At 46.3% G+C, this 20,752-nt stretch overlaps 1 protein-coding gene across 2 annotated transcripts in view; it reads left to right on the forward strand.

Moving 5' to 3' along the window:
* Positions 1-1,060: 1,060 nt before the first annotated feature.
* Positions 1,061-20,752, forward strand: part of Adhfe1 (alcohol dehydrogenase iron containing 1) — a 30,994-nt gene continuing 11,302 nt past the window's right edge. The window contains exons 1-12 of one of the 2 annotated variants that reach the window (XM_057790576.1): positions 1,061-1,186; positions 4,718-4,755; positions 6,378-6,424; positions 7,632-7,685; positions 7,821-7,975; positions 8,102-8,298; positions 10,843-10,920; positions 12,359-12,464; positions 15,659-15,811; positions 17,124-17,222; positions 19,659-19,737; positions 19,946-20,042. In XM_057790576.1, coding sequence (XP_057646559.1) covers positions 1,128-1,186; positions 4,718-4,755; positions 6,378-6,424; positions 7,632-7,685; positions 7,821-7,975; positions 8,102-8,298; positions 10,843-10,920; positions 12,359-12,464; positions 15,659-15,811; positions 17,124-17,222; positions 19,659-19,737; positions 19,946-20,042 — 1,162 coding nt within the window. In that variant the 5' untranslated portion in view covers positions 1,061-1,127. Of the gene's footprint in view, positions 1,187-3,451; positions 3,550-4,717; positions 4,756-6,377; positions 6,425-7,631; positions 7,686-7,820; positions 7,976-8,101; positions 8,299-10,842; positions 10,921-12,358; positions 12,465-15,658; positions 15,812-17,123; positions 17,223-19,658; positions 19,738-19,945; positions 20,043-20,752 lie in introns of those variants that run through there. The other variant, XM_057790578.1, reaches the window with a different exon arrangement.

The following is a 20,752-nucleotide window of genomic DNA, read 5'->3' on the forward strand; positions in this document are numbered from 1 at the left end:
CCTGGTGTCGCTTTTAACTTTGTCAGAAGTTGTCCATGAAGCCAGTGGCCTGGGTACCCGTAGAGAGTGTGCTTGAAAAATCACAAAGTAGTTACAGTGGTTACAGGAAAGCCACTTGTGTCAAGAAAACACAAGCGTTCTTTTGGCACTAACTATAGTATTAAGAGTACAACTGATGTTAAGGTGGGGCATTTGGCTAAATGAGCACAGTGCTTAAAATGGTAAAACTGGAACCACACTCAAGAATGGTAATTAACCTTGTTACTCCAGGAAATACTTGTTCTGTTTATGACCGGTGGCTTGTTTATTGCTGTCCTGTGTGGGTTTTCATTATCAACCTTTTTTTATATTTATGTATGCAGTGCACTGTCTTTACGTGTACCCGCCAGAAGAGGGCACCAGATCTCTATAGTTCATGTAGTTGCTGGGAACTGAACCCAGGACCTCGAAAGAGCAACCTCTGAGCAGCCCCTCCAGCCCCCTCAATGTCTTATTTTTATCTTAATAAACTTATATTTGCATAAATATCTCCTGAAAGTTATTACTAGCAAACCCAGGGTGGACGGAGGGGTGCTTTCTGTAGAGCAAGCTGCCACCCGGCTCTGAACTGTCAGTTGGTAGCAGGCTTGGGAGTTGGGCTGTCGTGTTTATAAGATTACTTTTAGAAACTGCAGGGAAAGCTCAAATCATTTCATAATAATGAAAGTACTCGTTACTGGGTTTGGATAATGTTCTAATTAAGTTCACTGGACTTTGCCATCCTTAGTGAGCCCCCTCCTCGGGGGTCTGGCAGATGGGCACTACTGAGCGCTGCCAGTTTATGGTTCTAAGTACCCGCGAGGCTAAAGGTGTAGCGAGAACTTTATCAAGACCAAAACTGTTCACAGAGACCGTAACTTTGAAGGACTTGCTTTGAGGATTTTGATTGGTTGGAGGTTTTGGTTTTTTGTTTTCTGGTGAGTCTTTGAGTCAGCTGGCAACTGGGGCAGTTGTCTTCTTTCTGACTCCTGGAAAACGGGTTAAAGTTGGATCAGGTGACCCTGCAGAGCGAACTGGGGGATGTTTTCCTCTTGGCCAGGATTGGCTGGTGGTGGGGGTGGAGCAGCGGGAGGACGAGGAGACTTGCCATGGCCGCAGCTGCGCGCGCTCGGGTGACGCACCTGCTGAGGCTCCTGCAGGGCACAGCGTGAGTACAGGCTGCGGCAAGCATGCCACCGTGCTTGGCAACCCCTGTGCCAGCCCGGCCCGCAGGCAGGCGGAACCCGAATACTTGCAGAATGCAGGAACGCGGTACCACATTGTGCACTGGGCTGCGCAGGGCCTGAAACCATGGTAGGCCAGGATGGTACGGTGTGGCAGAGCCAGCCTTAAAGAAATATTCCCCAGAGAAGCCAATCTGGTCCCACACAGTGTGACAGTCGGTGTAGAACTTGACCTTGGGGTTAAGATAATATATCAAAGCAACACGTGTACGGGGTCTGTGTGCAGAAACTGCTCTTTTCTGAGACAGGCTGCTTAGGGATCTAGTGAGAGTTTGGATCCCTGATGCTTACCCCTGCAGATGAGTTGTAAAAAGGGAAAGACCACCAAGTAGTTACCCTCCCTAACCTGATCCCTTCCAGAAAGGCTGAGCGCATGCGTAAATGCATGTGCACGCCTCAGAGTGGGAGACAGAAGTCTGAGCTGACCGGAGACAGAGAAAGGACTGGGACCGAAGGGGAATTCTGGCAGAGGGAAGAGCCACACCAGAGACGAAGCTGGAGTGCAGGGCCGAAATGTAGAGTCGGCCTGCCTTACTAGGGGCCAGAGAGGCCTGAGACATGAATGGGAAAACAGCTGGTGCTTACGAGGTTGCTTACGCTGCCCATGAACTATTGGTAGCAGTAAAAGCTCTTCATGGTAACCCTGGCATACTGATTATTATCTAGCATAAGAAAACCATGAAAATAATTGCACAATGGCACGGCCGTGGTTTAACTTTGGCTTTGCAATCCTGTAGTAAAATGGTAAGCTGTGCTCTGTGAGCAACAGGAAGCTGCTAAGCCTGCATGCCTCACTCTGAAACATTAACGTCTCAAAGTGCCTGGTGACAAAATAACTCCATGGCCAGATAAATGTGGGGAGCCACTTACTGTGTTGGCATCTGTGTTGGTGTGTAAAGTCCTCTGAGGAGTCCTGCAAGAGGGATACAGGCATCCTTTTGTGCTAAGCCTGTGCATTCATACTTCAAGGAAAACAAACACCATATCCCTTAGAACCAGAGTCACCCAGAACATGTCTGGACCCACCGCGTGCGAAGGGAAGATGGAGTGAGTGCCGATCCGTGAGCAGGCTCCGGTACCAGTGCAGGGAAGGGAGGCGTGGACTGAGGTTTACGTATATGGGTGTCTTGCCTGCCTGTCTGTCTGTGTATCGCTTCTGTGCCTGGAGAGGATAAAAGAGGCCTTTGACCCCCTACAACTGAAGTTACAGAGGGTTGTGAGCCGCCTTTGTGGTTCTGGGAATCAAACCCAAGACTTCTGGAAGAGCAGCGGGTGCGCCAGGCCATCTCTCGGGCCCCTGGAAGCAGTTTTCGTAAGGAAGGAAGCACAGTCCATCTGGTCAGACAGAAAGGCTTCCTCCCTGGGGCCTCAGAAGACTACCTCAGAACTGACAGGAGAGCCACTTATCTAGAAGAAAGGAGCGGGAGGAAGGTGGGTTCCCAGCAGGAAAGAAAGTAACTAGGGCAAAGTTCATGATGTGGGAGGAATGGAGGTAGTGAAGTGAGGAGAGAGGAGAGATTGTTACTTTTTCAGGAACTAAATCCGGAGATGGAGCAATATGCGGAGCCGGTGGGCGGGGCTGGGTCTGCACCTCATTCTCCATGGAAGCAGTTGTAAAGGGTGAGGTCACTGGGAACCCCACCACCACCACCACACTGGGTAACGGAGCTAACACAGGTGCAGCCGAGAAGGCAGTTTGGAGACCAGTAAACATGGGAATGAGAAATGACGGTGGAAGCGAACCGTGGCGCAGCCTGAGAGTGAGTGGAGAAATAGCTGGGGCCTTGGAATGCGAGACTGTATATAAAGCTTAGGGGAGAAAGAAGGGCCAGGTGACTGAAGGCAGCCCAGGAGCAAACCGAATGTGTAAGGGGTGGGCAGAGTGAGAAACGGGCAGAAGTGACAGTCCAGGAGAGCAGGGAATCTTGGAACCCAAAGAAAGTGCTAGCTGCCCACTGGGGATCCTCTGGAGAGTTGGACATGCTCTTAACTGATGAGCCGGCTCTCCGCAGCTCCATTTAAACCTGTACCTCATATTAGGATACTGGACAATGGACTGAGGGATCCCTGGCGATCCCTTCCAGTGCAGCCGCATTGAATACATCTCTCTCTCTCTCTCTCTGCTTTTGACTCTCTTGACTCCTTAGTTGGCCTTTTGAGGACAAGTGGCTGAGCCTAGTTAAGACGGCCAGAGCTCAGGCTCCAGCCTGGGCTTGATTTCAGGGACCAAGGAGTGCGCTGGACGTAAGGACACAGCCTGCCAGTGTCGGCCAGGGAGAATCAAAGGGTGAGCAAGCCTGGGGGTTTCAGACATGAATCTCTTAATAGGCTAGGAAGGATAGTGAAGAGGGAGCTAAGGACCTCAACACAGGTGGGCATCCTCAGAAGGCAAGAGAGGACCAAGCGGGACCTCCGCTAAGGGTTACAAGTGAGTTAATTAGTCTTAGAACTTAAAATAGCACCAAGAGTGGGAAGAGGCAGCCATATCCCCTGCGTTGATTTCGGATGTCTTTTCTTTGCATCTCTTGTCCAAGGAAGGCTAAATTCAGGGCAGGTTCTGCAAAGAAAGCTAGCTGGGCCTGGCAGACTGTTTCCTGCAGGAAGCAGGTGGCCACTAGGTGGCAGCCTTGCTTTATAATTTGTGTTGACCTCGGGAAGTCGGGAGATCCTGAGAGCCATTGGAGTAACCACCCTTTTCCTTCCTTTACCTTTTCCCTCCTTGGGTGTTTTAATTCCAGATTTGAATTTTGGCGCGGTGGGGAGGAGGCTATGAAGTGTTTGCCGTCACCCCGCTATGGCAAGGTTCTCTGAGTCATAAAAGAGAAACAAATGAATAGGAAAAACTGAAACCAGCAGGAGGAACTGTCTTAGAAATAGCGGCTGTGGAAGAGAAGGAGGAGAAGTCTCCAGAAGAGAGACCGTGGACAGTGCGTGGGTGAAGGGCTTCAGGAAGAAGAATGTGCTGGGCGTGTGTCCTGTAAAAACAGGACGAGGTCAAAGAGAATGGGGGTGGGGAGGTCTGAGAGCTTCTGGGAGCTCAAGAGCAGAGCCAGTTGAAGGATAACTAAATACCTTGGAGACGTGAGAGAACTACGTAGAAAGTTCCCAGGGTTGCGAGCTGAGTGGGAAGAAGCACATGATTCAGTCAAAGCCCCTAACCAGTCAGTCCTGGCTGGAACCTCATGAATCCAGGGCCCCATCAGCGTGTGCCCTTGGCATCCTTCTCAGAGCTGCCTGCAGGTTTTGGCTAGGCATCACTTGAATAAGCACCCTCACGGAAAGGATTGTTTCGGTACTGACATGACGCTGACGTTGGTGCTATCTTGAGTTTGACATTTCTGCTGCTTTCTGGTCCATACTCTGCCAGCTGCGACCCATTTAGCCCCAGGACTGGAATGTACTTTAAGAGTTGGTTCCCTGTTTCTATTGATATTTTCCTCTTTTCTTTTCCCTAGATGCCAGTGCCCAACACATTCTCACACTTACTCCCAAGGTAATGCATTTTGAGTTACTCCATCAGCTTCGGTTTGTTTCCTACCCCTAGCATGGACCAAGTGCAGAAAGGGGAGACCAAGGCAGGAGGGAGGTGAAGAAAGTAGCTTCCCTCGCCGTGAAGCTGGCAATGTGTAGCTCCGAGAGCGCCAGGTTAGCTGAGCGCAGGACATGTCGGCTATTTAAGCTTTCAATTTAAAACACAGTATTTTTCCAAACTGAAAACACACTTAGGATACTTGAAGAATGTTTGGGTTTTTCAAAAAGACGGCTTTTGTGTTAAAAGCAGCTCTAAAAACTAAACTAAGGTGATTGCTAGAAGAAAAAAATCTTGCCCATATCCATTTTTAAAATAATCTATTTCTTAATAATTAAAAGTAATAGCAAAAGGTTTCACCTCCCTCCACCTTAATCCTTGCCAGACTGCGTTGTAGCTTCAGCCTGTCCCCAGGATGTCACATGCATTATTGACACGAACTAATTTTATCCTTGGCAGGAGGTTAGCTCTAGAGAGGCAAGGAAAGAGGGCAGGCCATGTGTGCTCCTGGGCAGAGGGCACAGCATGCCTGAGGAGTAAGGGAGAGTGAGTTACCTAGGCCTTTCCCTGCTTCAGGAGAGGTTCCCTCGGGGCAGATGGGGCCTTTAGCCACCAGCCATGAGCGGAACTAGCCTTAAAGTCCTTGGAAAAACAGGCAGAATTTGTTTTCTACTGTTTTGACCTAATTTTTTTTTCTTTTTTTTTTTTTTTTTTTTGGCTTTTTCGAGACAGGGTTTTTCTGTAGCTTTGGAGCCTGTCCTGGAACTCGCTCTTGTAGACCAGGCTGGTCTCAAACTCACAGAGATCCTCCTGCCTCTGCCTCCCAAGTGCTGGGATTAAAGGCATGCACCACCACTGCTCGGCAAATTATTTTATTATTTATTTATTTATTTATTTTGGCCTTTTTTTTCTGCTTGGGGAATGACTAAGAAAGAGAAAACTCCAAAGAAACACTAGTAGCAAGAGTGTCTACTGAGCCTTAGAGAAGTTTGGGTTTTGGTAGGATGATGCCTTTGCCCTCAAGGAACGATGCGGTCCTGTTGTCATTGTCTAGTTCTGGCCTCTTTAACAAAGCAAAACAAAAGTAGCGCAAATTATTTTGTTGACTTTCCTTTATCTTATGGCTGACCTGAGTGGATTATAAGTAGATTAAAAGGAAAGATGAGGGTGTGGGGAGATAGCTCAGCGGGTGAGTATATTTAACCATGTCAACCCGGCGACCTGAGTCTGGTCCCCAGAATTTGTGCGAACATGGGTCTGACCTCCACAGGCATGCTGTGGTGCACACAGTCATCATGCACACACAACAACAATAACTTTTTTAAATAGGAAATTCATTTATGGCCCCTTATTCCCCAACAGGACAGCTAGCTTTAAACAGAAATTTGAAGAACCAATTTTTAGTACTTTAAATTTGTAAATATTGATCTACATTTGATGTACAACCATGAAATGCCAAAAAGGTGTGCTTTTAGGTGGGATTTCAGGAAGATGTTTATGTTCACTGCTGGATTTTATTATCAGAAAAACAATTGCGTAGGTTTAGTTTTTGATGCCTGCTCTGACGGTCCTCTCTGCGCTTCCAGCCCCCGGACTCTCGCCTTCTGGAAAAACAACAGACTATGCGTTTGAGGTAGGTTTGCCACTTCATTCTCCCTTTTATGGATGGCCTGAAAGGAGACTACAGGGTTTGCTGACGCGCTAGTGTGTCATTTGAAATCTGTCGGTAACTGGTGCTCGACAGCCTCAGCTGAGCAGGTGCCCACAGTGCAGCAATGTGCTTGGTGAAGATAGTAGAATATTGTCTGGAAACAGGAATAATGATTAAAACGCCACCTTTTATATAGCTGTTAAGATATTACAAACCCCCAGTTCATAGACTCTCCAAATTCTATGTATCCAGTGTCTGAAAATTTGCCTCAGGCCTTAATTAACAAAAGAAGTTATCTTTTGGAAGAAGATAAAGAAACAACTAATTCTGGTGCAATTTGCCACACTAATTCCATAATTGCTTTTATTGTTTGTTTAACTCCCTGCCCCTCCTAGTTTAGGAGCAATAAATTAGACAGTCACCACAGCCACATCTGAAGGGCCAGCCTCTGACAGCCCAGCCACACCTGAAGGGCTAGCCTCCACTCACCCCACATGATTACTGACGCTTGAAAAATGTGTGGTGGTTTCTGGATCATTTGAGAGTGACAGAGACCCAGGTGACCCTCTTGGATTGTTAAAATCCCCATTTTAAAGAATTAGTAACCATTTTTTTAAAAAAGGAAGAAAGCAGCCTGAAAATACCATGAATCAAACACCCCGTAACTGTTTTGTTCTGTTCTTTAATTGAAAAGTAGCCTATGTGTGTTAGTGTGAAAACTCTGCTTTTGTGTGTGAACTCAGAAGCCCATGCAACTCTGATTCAGAGTCCAGCAGAAGGCCTTCCGCAGAGCCCCCTCGGTGGAGTTGGTGGGTGGGAGGCTACATGGGTGTGTATGGATGCACACAAGGGCTGGATAAATAAAGGGGCAAAAACTGCGGAACAGACATTTACGCTGGAAAGTAAAAAAGTCGAGAGTTAATTTCGATGCAGGGGTTAGGGAGACCAGACATTTGAAGCTGAAGAAACAAGTGAGAATTTAGTATGCATTTGGGAAAAGACAAATACACAATTTCAGTGTGACTGGAACCAAGGTTTGCTTAAAGAAGCGGGGAAGCCAGAGGTGAGAGAGCAGAGGACCTTGCTAAAGAACTTACTGTTTATTTTCTAAACCGTGAGGCATCATCTCTGGCTTTCAGGAATACATCAGCCAACTCTAATACATCTAAATCTCTTTTTCTCTTTTCAGATGGCTGTTTCAAATATTAGATACGGGGCAGGAGTCACAAAGGAAGTAGGCATGGCAAGTATTTGTGACATCAGTGGCCTCTGTTATGTCTCGTAAACATGAGTATTAACAGACAATGATCGAATTCTGTGTTCTTAAAGAGCACGTGAAACTCACCCAAAGTATCTAGCACGTGCCATTCTGTTACAGGATCTACAGAATATGGGCGCTAAGAAGGTCTGCTTGATGACAGACAGGAACCTTGCCCAGCTCCCTCCTGTGCAAACAGTTCTGGATTCCCTGGTGAGGAGTAACATCAGCTTTCAGGTCTACGATGGCGTGAGGGTGGAGCCCACAGACAGAAGGTAAGGTCTTAGTGTGCAGAAGCCAGCAAGATGGCCACCGTGGAAAATTTGCCCAGCGCTTATGGAACAGCATGGTAGTGTGTGTAAATACATATCATAAGGCTCTTTTGTTTTCCGTTCTCCAAGCTTCATGGATGCCATTGAGTTCGCCAAAAAGGGAGCCTTTGATGCGTACGTGGCTGTAGGCGGGGGCTCCACCATGGACACCTGTAAGGCCGCTAACCTGTACGCGTCCAGCCCCCACTCTGAGTTCCTGGATTATGTCAATGCCCCCATTGGGAAGGGGAAACCCGTGACCGTGCCTCTGAAACCGCTGATCGCAGGTAAACACTCTGCGCCTTCGCTTTAGGAGACCTTGGGTACTACGTTAGCCCTAGCCCATGATTTCAAGGTCTACATTTCCAGAACCTCTGCTTTGTTCATTTCCAATCAAATCAATGCGTTAATTAGAGAACAAAGCGGGCAACCTTTGCTTAAAAGAAAACTCTGACCTTCACCATCGCACAGTTGGGGAATTGGGTCAGTGGGAGGAAGCACGCAGTTTCAGGCCGTGGTGTCACTGCACAGAGGAGGAAGGATCCTCACTGACATTTGGTAGGTCCATCTGCTTGCTCTTATCTCCCAGCCACCATGGAGTCGGGGGAGGACAATTGCTGTTTTCTGTCAGTGACTCTTCCCTTTCTTTTACACAAAGGCTGACCTGGAGCTCTGTATCTTGCCTGGACATGTGGCCAGCATGTGCGTGTGCCCAGTGCACAAATCCATATCAAAAGTAGATTGACTGTTCCTGGGGGGGGGGGGGCGCTTGTGGCTTCCTAGTCGTTTCTTCCCAGTCATTTCTTCCCTCTCGTTTCTACAGCCATTAGCACACACAGAGAAACTCTGTTGTTAAAATGCAGTGACTAGGAATAGCGGGACATCCTGTGTAAGTCTTGTCCCTGCTCTCCCTGCTTCTGCCCCTGTGGTAAGCAGTCTTGGTAGGGACTTGAGGGAGTCAATGGCAGCTGAACTGCTGTGACATGAACGAGGGACCAGCGGGGAGCAGCGTAATTGGAGTCTGGCCAATGGAACCCACTGGTGAAACCATGCCGGCGTCACACAGAGAGGTGATTAGTAAAGTTTAGAAACTTGACTGAACTACAAAACCACAGGGCCCAGCACAGGCAGCTCGTTCCTGCACCCGTTGCCAAGAGGGAATAAAGATGTCTTTTAGAGACAGGATGTACTCGTGTTCCTACCAGAGGTGCTGGGCAACTTGATCTCTGGCTCTAGAGAACCAGGCTTTCCAGAGCTCATTGCTGTTTATATGAAACAGATTTTCCACATAGGTATGATTAATATACACATGTTAATACTGACGTATTATCATACATGCATGTTACAACAGAGATCATATATTCAACATAGTTTCATGTTAGTACGGACACAGACAATATGCGTGTAAACCTGTTTGCACAATACAGACAGCATGCTGGAGCACAATGCCTGCTCTAAATGCTATGGTATGGTTCGAGAGTCAGGCAAGGGGCTGGAGACTGAAACACAGAGAGAGACAGACAGACAGACAGAGACACAGGTAACGCCTAGAATTCCCGGGCAGCTTATATAGGCTCTCTTTGACGAGTGGCCACTCCCTAACTCTCAGCTGCAAACCCACCAGAAACCACTCCCCTGCCATCAGGAACTCCTGAGGTGCTCAGAGCAGCTGCAAAACAAGTTGTTTGCTCAAAACAGCTGCAAGCATAGGAAAACAAATTGTTTACTCCAGCAGACAGGGGTCACAAGAAATTCAAGGTCTGGGGGTCCACAGTCCCCAACAGCATGCGTGTTAAATATGCATGCACATTAACCATACATGTATGTTAATTTGTCATATGTTCAATATAAATTCACAAAATATATTTGTATATATATATATAGAGAGAGAGATGGCATGCATATTAAACACACATGCATGTTAACCATATATAAATGTTAATGAAGCCATGTATATATCTAATTTTTTTCATATTCCAACCACAGTTCTCCCTCCAACCTCTCCTCCTGCTCCCCTGCACTTCCCCCCCAGCCTACCCCCAAACCACTCATCCCAGCAGGTAATAGCTCTCGTAGAGAGTCAACAAAGTCTGGCACATTAAGTTGGGGCAGAACAAGGTCCTCCACCCTACATTAAGGCTGAGCATGGCATCCCACCCTAGGGGATGGGCTTCAACAAGCTAGCTCATGTACCAGAAATAGCTCCTGGTCCCACTGCCAGGGGCCCCTCAGACAGTCCAAGCTTCACCACTGTCTCCCACATATGGAGGGCCTAGTTTGGTCCCGTGAAGTCTCAAAACCATGTATATTATGTTAACAAATGTAGAAATCATGTAAATGTTAAACAGACCACCTGTTAAAAGATACGATATAGGCTGGGTGGTAGTGGCACACACCTTTAATCCCAGCTCTTGGGAGGCAGAAGCAGGTGGATCTCTGTGAGTTCAAGGCCACCCTGGTTTACAGAGTGAGTTCCAGGACAGGCTCCAAAGCTACACACAGAAAACTTGTCTTGAAAATACAAATAAAAAAGATATGATATGATATACATTAAGTATACATGTACATTCAAACGTCATGATGTATGTTATGTGCTAATGCAGATGCAGACTGCCTACATGCATGCTAATGTAGTCACAGACATAACATACATGTGTATTAATGCAACATGGATGTCACATGACTCCTTAGTGTATATGTTACACACATGTCAGACAAACAGGTCAGGGATACTCCTTTTCAGTCTTTGCTCCTCATTTCTGAGGTGGAATTAAGTGTCTCCGCTGACCTCTGTTCAGATCCCTTCTAATATTAAAATTATTTTGTTCAAGTTCCAACTACCTCAGGAACTGGCAGTGAGACTACAGGGGTCGCCATTTTTGACTATGAACGTTTGAAAGTAAAAACTGGTAAGAATTTTATTCATAATTCTTTTAAAATATTCTCTCTTTCTCTCTCACCTTTCTACCTCACTCCCTTGTCTATGAGGCTGTTATTTAGAAATCAAGGAATTAAGGGAACTCAAATGTACATTTTATCTTCTCAAGTATGTGTAAAAATAGGCTTTTAAGCTTCTTGTTGAGATGCTTACCTGAAAAGCTTATCAAAATGCCATGGAGATATATATATATATATATATATATATATATATATATATATATATGCATTTGGGAATGTATTCCACTGCTGTGGGAATATGCCTTTGCCAGCTGGAGTCAGATCCCCTGGAGCTGGAGTTACAGGCAGGCATGAGCCACTTTACCTGGGTGCTGGGATCCGAACTTAGGTCCTTTGAAAGAGCAATAATTGCTCTTAGCCACTGAGTCATCTCCCCAGCCCTGAATGCCATGAATTTTAGTAGGCCGTACACCTGCCCATATCAGTGGTTGTATCAATGGTAAATGGGTGTTCCCTCTCTTTGACATTTTTTAACATTTTAAATCAGTTTATCAAAACATGATTTTATACAATGAGATGTGTACTTTTTAAGAGTCTGTTTGATGGGTTTTAACAAATACTCATGGCCAATCAAGAGCCTAGACATCCCATAAGTCCACAGAGTTGTCTGGGTCCCAGCCCATCCCTGCAGGCCCACCCCAGTTCACTTCTCTTCTGCTTCCATCTTCTTAGTCATTTGGGGGCTACTGCTTGACCCTTGACTGCAGAGGTAGAAATAACCCCCTCCTCGAGTCTGGCGCAATAGACTGCTTCCAGCCTTTGCAGCAGAACAAGCTGACATTCAGCCACGTCCAGAGTAACTTCTTTCTTTTAGTTAAATTACATGCCCCTTGACGTTATTAACAAAAACCGAAACAAGCAGCATTTAAATTCAGCCTTACAGTTTTTGCTTATGTACGTATTATCTAATCTTTATTCTTATAGCTTCAAGTGGTGTGTGTGTGTGTGTGTGTGTGTGTGTATGCACACCTGTGTAAGGCCTAGTCTTAGGCTAACTCTGGGCAGTTAAGCAACCTGTCCACTGCGCACAGCCAGGCGTAGAACAATGGCCAGGGGTATGCTAGTGAACATTTAGAACCGAATGAGAAATAAGCCCTGGTTCGCCTCCTTGCCAGTTTCTGTGTAGTAAGCACTACCAGCAGGGCCAGCAGTATCCCTCCTTCAGGCAGCCGAAAGAACCACACAGACTGGCCCGTGGGATCCTGGAAGCCAGCCAGCACAACCCTGAGAGCACGGGTTCTGGTCCCAGGTCACTCTCCGCTGCTCCTTGTATCACGACATAAAAATGCATCTTTTCTCATACTTTTGTTTTTAAATGTATGGTCCTAAGGTTACTTCATTCTTAAGGGAGCCCACGCATTTAACATACTAAAATTCCTTATGTTTTAGGAATTGCTTCGCGAGCCATCAAGCCCACACTGGGACTAGTTGACCCTCTGCACACCCTGCACATGCCCTGCCAGGTGGTGGCCAACAGTGGCTTTGATGTCCTTTGGTAGGTACCACTGCCACCCAGAGGGCCTTTTCAGGACTGGTCTGTAAACAGTATTTTGCCACCTAAGGGGCTGTATGCAGTGATAAGCCTTCCCTGATTAACTGTATAGCACCCCTCCTATTGGCTGACATTGTCTCCTCTCCTAGAGGGAAATGTCTGATTGGATGTGGTCAAATTAGAGCCCTCAAGCCTACCTCAGGCAGGCTATCTCACCCTGGACAACATCGGAGGCTGTGGGGCCACAGATAAAGGATCAGTTTAAGATGACATGAAGCTCCTCTGGACTATACCGCCTGTCTCTATGGCCACAAACTGGGGAAGGATTAGGCTGCAGTCAAAGGAGGTCAGTAAAGGTGGCTAGTGTCTCTGGGGTGGAGGACCAGCATGTGTGCTCTCAGGACCTGGAGGACCAGCATGTGTGCTCTCAGGACCCGGAGGACCAGCATGTGTGCTCTCTGTCAGGACCTTACACACCTCACCTCTCTGTAACACTGCAATGTGAGACTCTCGCCAGAGAAAAGGAGATTGGGTTGCCAGGGTTTAGGAACTTCACCAGGCTCACAGTAGGCACCTGTGGTTTCAGCTGTGATGTGCCAAGATCCCATCTGTATACCTACTGCAGATCCCGTTCCTGAGCTAGGCCATCATTGCCAGTCTCCTTGAGCAGCACCCCGGCTCTTCACTTGCAAGTCTCAGACCGCCATAGTCCATCCATAGTACAAGAATGTTATGTCCTTGAAATCAGAAGATCTGTTTCTTTTTTAATTATGAGATAAGGTCTCTCTATACAGCCCTGACTGTCCTAGAACTCACTACATAGACCAGACTGACCTCGAACTCATGGAGATCCATCTGCTTCTGTCTCCAGAGTGCTGAGATTAAAGGTGTGCCTCACCATACCTGGCCGTCAGCATCTCTTAACATCTTTATGTGGTGTGTATTTTTTTTTTATCCCAGCAATGTGTTTCAACACACTGCATCTTCGCATCGGTGTGCTATAATGTACTTTGCGGGGTCTTTTTAAAATGGTGGCATATGAAAGTCCATGCAATGGGGCCGTTATCTTAATCACCTGGCGCCACAGCTTCTCCTGCATCCACCGTCTCCTCAGGACCAGAACTTGGTATAACACTCCTCTTCTCCCACCATGCCCAAACTCGGCAGATTCAGTTTCTTGGGCCCCTTGACTCTCTCACACCTGTCTATCTCCTCAGACTTCATTCTTCCTCCTTGGTTCAGGTCTGCATTGGCTGTTCCTCAGACCATTGCAGTAGCCTCCTTATAGGCTTTCCTAAATCCAGTCTATATTCTTTCCACCTCTCTCATAAGCTTCCAGACTGCGATATGCCAGCACGCACGCATGCAAGAACACTCACACACAACTCCTTATGTCTGAAATGTCCCTCACAGGCCCACATGTTGGAACACTTGGTCCTCAGCTGGTGCTGCTGTTTTGAGAGGTCATGCAGCCTTGAGGAGGGGGAGCCTGGCTGGTGGCAATATGTCACTAGGGGTAGACTTTGGGGGTTACAGCCTGGCTCTACTTCCAGTCCTATTATCTGCTTGCTAATCTGGTCAACACACCAGACGCTCTGCCCTGAGCCCTGGTGTGTGAGCCTGGCTTCTACCACCATGCCCTTCCTTTGCCCGTCTCCCCTGCTGCGCTGTGAGCTTGGTGAGGACAGGGCCACCTTACTCTCATCCCCAGCACTACCCCCAGGGCATGTGACTGACATATCGCAGGTGCTGACTGCTGTCGATCTGATGTCCATCTGAGCTAGAAGTGACCATCATTCTATCTAACCTCTGGTCTGTTCCTGTGTCCTATTACCTAGAAAACTAACTCCACCCTGTTCAATATTGTTAGAAATTTGATGAGATGTCTCCGATTGTTTAGGAATAATGGAAATAAAGTTGCCCTCCCTAGCTATAAAGCCCATAATAAGTCTACCATGGCTCAAGCAATAACCTCAGGGGGACGCCACTGTCTACAGAGGGGTGGGGGATGAGGAAGACATCAACACTGCTTACATTGAGCAGCTATCCATCACTGTGGTAAAACACCCGAAATCATCACCTTAGAAGGAAGACAGGCTGGGGCTAAAGAGGTGGCTCAGTGACTAAGAGCATTAGCTGCTTTTTTCAGGGGACATAGATTCCATTCCCAGCACCCACATGACAGCTCACGACTGTCTGTGACTCCAGTTCCCAGCTGACACCTTCACACAGACACAACAATACACAGAAACAGGAAACGCAAATAAGTCATTTAACATTTTTTTTAATGGAAGGGTTATTTTGGTTTGTGTTTTAGATATGTCCACAGTCACTTGGCCTTGCTGTTTCGAGTCTATGGTGGCACACGATATCATGGTGGCAACACATGGCAGTCAGAATACAAGGAGGGACAAAGAGTTCCATTGTCTCTTCCAACGCACCCTGTGGCCTAACTTCCCTCTACTAGACCTACTAAAAGCTTTACTACTTACCGAAAGGGCCATTGGCTAGGGATTGGCTGGAGATTGGCTAGGGACCTCTTTTCTTTCACCCCTTTGGGGGCCATTTCAGATCCAGCCACTCATACTGCTCCGCCCTCCCTATGTGCAGTTGACTCTTGCGCATCTCCTGCAGTTCCGGTTGAGAACTTCAAAGCCACGAGCATCCATCTACCAAGTGCATTGTTTTTTCTTAGTTTATTATAATTCGTCCAGAAGGCGCCTTTTCTGCTTCTCACCTGGAGAAGAGAGTGAATCCTCCATCTAACAGTGGGAAGTCGGCCAGGCAAAACATCGCCTGTATTCTACTGAGGCCATTGTGCGTCTTTCGCTAGATGAATCTAGTCACACCTGCAGCTGAGCACAGGCCTACAAGGGGGGCAGCTCTGAAACATTCAGAGCCAACCTTAAGTGCAGGGCACATTTAAAATAGATTCCAGTCTTTTTCAGATGAAGAATTTAAAATGGCCAGGCACTGGTAGCACAGGCCTTTAATCCCAGCACTTGGGAGGCAGAGGCAGGCGGATCTCTGAGTTGTGAGGCGAGCCTGGTCTACAGAGAGTTCCAGGACAGAGAAACCCTGTCTCAAAAAAACCAAAACAAACAAATAAATAAATTCCAAATGTAGCTATAAGCTTTGCAAGGGATGAAGGGTGAGGAGGAAGGCAATGCCCATTCTATGTTTATGTTTCTCTGCAGCCATGCTCTGGAGTCGTACACGGCCATTCCCTACAACATGCGGAGCCCCTGCCCTTCCAACCCCATCCAGCGGCCAGCCTACCAGGGCAGCAACCCAATCAGCGACATCTGGGCAGTCCATGCACTGCGGATTGTTGCCAAGTATCTGAAGAGGTATGTCACCCTGGGGAGAAAGAGCTGGGACAGAAACTCGTGAGCTGCTCTCCGGTGAAACCTGGCATGCCTGAGGCTGACATGGTGAGCTGACATGGTGACATGGATGGTGACATCCGTCTGCTCGCCAGGGCAGTCAGGCGAAAATTGGACCTGTCAGTCCAAATAGGCACCAGTTTCAGAACTGAAGCTCCTAAAATGTAAAGAAGGCAGATGAAATAAAGAGAGGTTTGCTCACCAAAGCCCCCAAACTAGCCGGATCTGGCAGTACACACCTGTAACTCAAGAACTTGGGGGAGCCTGATGCAGGAGGATTGCCACGAGTTTGAGGTGAGGCTGTGCTACGCAGTGAGTACTAAACCAGCCAGGGCTATGAAGCAAAACTCTTTCAAAACAACAGCTCCCACGGTGAAGCTGGAGTGACTGAGCCGGAATGAGAACCACACAGGCCTGTGCTGGCTGTGTCATCTATGCCCCAAAGGCACGCAGGAGCCACCCATGGAGAAAACTCACATGAATTAGTCAAGAAAAAAAAAATGTAGCTACTCGGGAGACAGAAAAGACAGGAAATGTAAAAGGATTCCTGGGAGATTTAAAAGATTTAAGAACACAAGTACAAGTTGGGTGTGGCAGCAGCACCCGGAGTCCCAATGACTGGGGAAACTGAGGCAGGGGTCACTTGATTACAGGAACTTGAGACTAGCCCAGGCAATGTAACAAGACCTTGTATCTAAAAACAAAAGTTTAAATGAAATATTTTAAAAGTTGACTAATCCTTTCATTTTTTAAAGAATACAAATGTATAAGTATACATATTTACAGCCACTGTTTATGAAAGAGTAAATGGGAATAGACTCCCGAAACAGCAAGAACATACAGTTCAATTTGGATCAGTGTCACAGAGAGAACGATGTCTAGGCTGGCTAGGCTTCAGGTAGCCTAGGGTGACAAGGCTCCTGGTGCCCTCTGAGAGTGTACATTCTGAGTCTGGTCACAACCGTCAGGATCATTGACCGATGACGAAGAGGGAGTCCCAGGTCACCTCCCTAGAGCACACACACAGTGCAAGGTCAGGGCTCTAGTCCCAGCACCTTCCCGTCATCTGAGCGACTGACAGCGTGTTTATTATGCCCTTGGTGAGGCTGCTGATGAGAAAAATATGGTTGCCTTCGGTTTTCATTGAGAAGACAGGCGGTTGCTTGAGTAACCTGCCTAATTTTCCTTCCCCATCTTGCCTTTCCCTGAGGCAGCTCTTTATTCAGAAGACAATGGCAATGTTGGGGCGTCACTCCGTATCTCTGTAACTCAACAGGGCTGTCAGAAACCCCGAGGATCTGGAAGCGAGGTCTAGTATGCACTTGGCAAGCGCTTTCGCTGGCATCGGCTTTGGCAACGCTGGTGTTCATTTGTGGTAAGCGAACACACAATTTATTCTCTTAACTCAAGGTACTGTTTTCTAAATTTTAATATCTAATAGTTCAGGACAAGGGGCAAATTTTAAATATGCTGTACAAGGAAGAAATCTGGGGTTTCCCAAATATTTTCTTAATTTGAATTCAGTTCATTAGGTCATGGGTTTCCTATGACAGCTTTAAATTCATATGCTATACAGTCTGCTTGTTTAAAGCGTATGTAATTCAATGGCTTTTAATCTGTGCACAGAGTCCTGCAACCTTTAATTTTAGAACATTTTATTAGCCTCGTAAGAGTATCCCACATCCTCAGCTCACCAATGCCAGCACTTCCCTTGATGCCTAGACACCACTGAGCAACTTCCCTTCTCTGGAATTCTCCAATTGGGGCATGTCATAGGCGTAAAAGCATGTGGTCCTTTGCATCTGCCATACTTTATTTGGATGCTCTTAGACCCTTACCTCACTTCTTCTTACAGCCAAATACTAGTCTATTATATGGAGACACAACTTTTCTTTTTCTTTTCCAAGATAAGGTTTCTCTATGTAACAGCCCTGTCTGTCCTGTCCTGGGACTCACTCTGTAAACCGGGCTGGCCTCGAACTCACAGAGATCTGCCTGCCTCTGCCTCCTGATTGCTGGGATTAAAGGTGTGCGCCACCGCTGTCTGGCTGAGATACCACATTTTATTTGACCTGTTATCAGCTGGTGAAAATTTGTTGCTATAAATAATATACTGTACAAGTTTTGTGTGCACATTTTTATTTCTCTTACTTGACACAAATAAATGGAATTTCTGGATCTACGGAAATTTTTTATTAATTTTTTTTAGTGCCTATAACATTTTTCATTCACACCAGCAATGTATGAGGGCTTGCTTCTCTGTATCTTGCTATGTATTGCGATTTGTAAAATCTCAAATGCAGGATTGTCCCATAAAAGAGAGAGGGAGCAATCAGAATCTTCGTTAATAGCCCCAAATTAATCTTTGACTGAAGCGTTATCGGTAAAGTGCTTTAAAATCATAAACAGAGAACATTAAGAATTGAGCAGGGCTTTGCTGGTGCAAGGCAGTGGTGAGCATAAAGCTCTGTAACATAGGAGCAGGGATTTATTACACCCAAAGCAAGTATACAAAATGTACTAGAGCCTGAAAATGTTTACCTCCCTTGGCCCACTGCTTCACTCTCAGGAATCTAGCCTAAATAAACATCCATGACCTGCACAATGGATTTCCTTATAAAGATGCTCACCTAAGTGTAATTTATAATTGAAAATTTTGGATGCATGTATAGTACTTAATAAAATAAAATCATTAGGAATAGTATTTAAGGCAGATTTATACAGGAAAATGCAAAGAATAGCATATAACACCGGGCACAGGGGCTCGTACCTGCAATCCTAGCCCTTACGAGGTATAGGCAGGAGGATGAGGGCTTTAAAGTCATCCTCAGCTACATAGACAGGTCAAGATCAGCCTGGGCTACATGAGACTGTCTTAGAACAAACAAAATATTAGGCAACAAAAGCAATGTACAAAATTATATGCACAGGTGCACAGGGCCTGGGGAGAGGCTCGGCCGTTTGGAGATCAACAGCTGCCCTTTCAAATGGCCTAGGTTGGGTTCTCAGCATCCATCGACTGTTTACCGCCACATGGAACTCCAGTTCCGGATGATCCAATGCTCTCTTCTGGTCTCCAACGGCACTGCAGGCATGGGGTACATAGATACACATGCAGGCAAAACACACAAAGGAAAAAATAAAGGAAAAAAATCTAGAAACAAATATGTCCAATATGATCATAAATTAAATATATGCATAAAATGGCTAGAAGGAAAGATAGTATAAATAATTCTTATTGTGTACAAAGAACATAGACAACTATTAAAAACCACTGAAAATTTTAAGTATCACTATACAGCTGCCTTTGAAAGCTGCGTGAGTCCTAACAGTTCTTGAAAGCACACTCAGCAGTAACTTTCTGCTTCCAAGAGAGTCAAGTACGTTCTGAAGTTATGAGAAGCAGGAGCTTTCGATTTAGCTCACGTCAGAGGTCTGAGAAAGTCAGTTCAGTAGAACCGGATAGCCGAGCTTCGTGGGCTAGACTTTATAATTCAGCGCCATTGATACGCGACACTTGAAACAGTCTGTCAGTTATTCGCAGAAGGGGTCGCTAGTGGGTCCAGCTTGACTGTTGGACAGCACATAGGACTCCCTGATCCTGGGGTCTGACCATCTCAGAGGTTTCTGTGAACGAATACGCCAAAGTTGGAGAGCATCACAGTCCATCCGGGCATTCGAGAAATACATCCTGTAGAATACATCACGTAGGTAACCATACCATCCAGAGACAAGAGGGCGCTCCCACAACAATGTCCGTGTTGTTGATTTCTGGTATCTGTGTGTCAACAGATTTTTTTTTCTTTTCCAGCCATGGCATGTCTTACCCAATTTCAGGTTTAGTGAAGACATATAAAGCCAAGGAATACAATGTGGATCACCCTCTGGTGGTAAAAATATTTAATAATAAATTACTCAACTAATCTTATAAGTATATCTTTAGTGGGGGCGGGGTTGGGGATGGAATTCAGGACCTTATCATCCTGGCAGGGACTGTATCGCTAAGCTGCACCCCAGACCATGCTGCGAGTTCTCGGCTGTTCTGAGTACCCTAGTCATGTATTAAGGAAGAAAGCTTTTCTGTCCGTCTCTCCCCAGCCCCATGGCCTCTCTGTGGTACTCACATCTCCAGCAGTGTTCACCTTCACAGCCCAGATGTTTCCAGAGCGGCATCTGGAGACGGCAGAAATACTAGGTATGAACCATCACTCACAAATCTGTGGCCCTCCAAGATGGAATGTTGGCATTATCCTTGGCCCATCAAAGACACGGAGGGAGACTTATTATTAATTATGAACGCTCGGCCTTAACCTGTTTTTATTCTTCTGCATTGGCCTCACGGCTTTTCACCTTTTATTCATCCTCTATGCCCTACTTCCTGCTTCCTCCATGTCTGACTGGCTGGCCTCTGGCATCATCTTTTCTTTCTTCCTCAAGCCTAAATTCCTCCTCCTACTTACTCTCCCTGCCCAGAAGTTCCACCTATACCTCCTCCCTCACTATTGACCATTCAGCTTTTAATTAGACCAATCAGGTGTCTTAGACAGGCAAGGTAAAACAGCAACACATCTTTACATAGTTAAACGAATATTCCGCAGCATGAACAAATGCAACACATCTCTGCCTAGTTAAACAAATACAACACATCTGTGCATAGTTAAACAAATGCAACACATCTCTGCATAGTTAAACAAATGCAACACATCTCCGCATAGTTAAACAAATGCAACATCTCTGCCTAGTTAAACAAATGCAACACATCTCTGTATAGTTAAACAAATACAACACATCTCTGCCTAGTTAAACAAATGCAACACATCTCTGTATAGTTAAACAAATGCTCCACAACAGAGTGTTCCCAGGAACAGTAACAAAAGCTGTTGTTTTGGAGTAGCTCAGTGATAA

The sequence above is a fragment of the Chionomys nivalis genome, chromosome 16 (genome assembly GCF_950005125.1).
Source record: "Chionomys nivalis chromosome 16, mChiNiv1.1, whole genome shotgun sequence".
In the NCBI taxonomy this organism is placed as follows: domain Eukaryota; kingdom Metazoa; phylum Chordata; class Mammalia; order Rodentia; family Cricetidae; genus Chionomys; species Chionomys nivalis.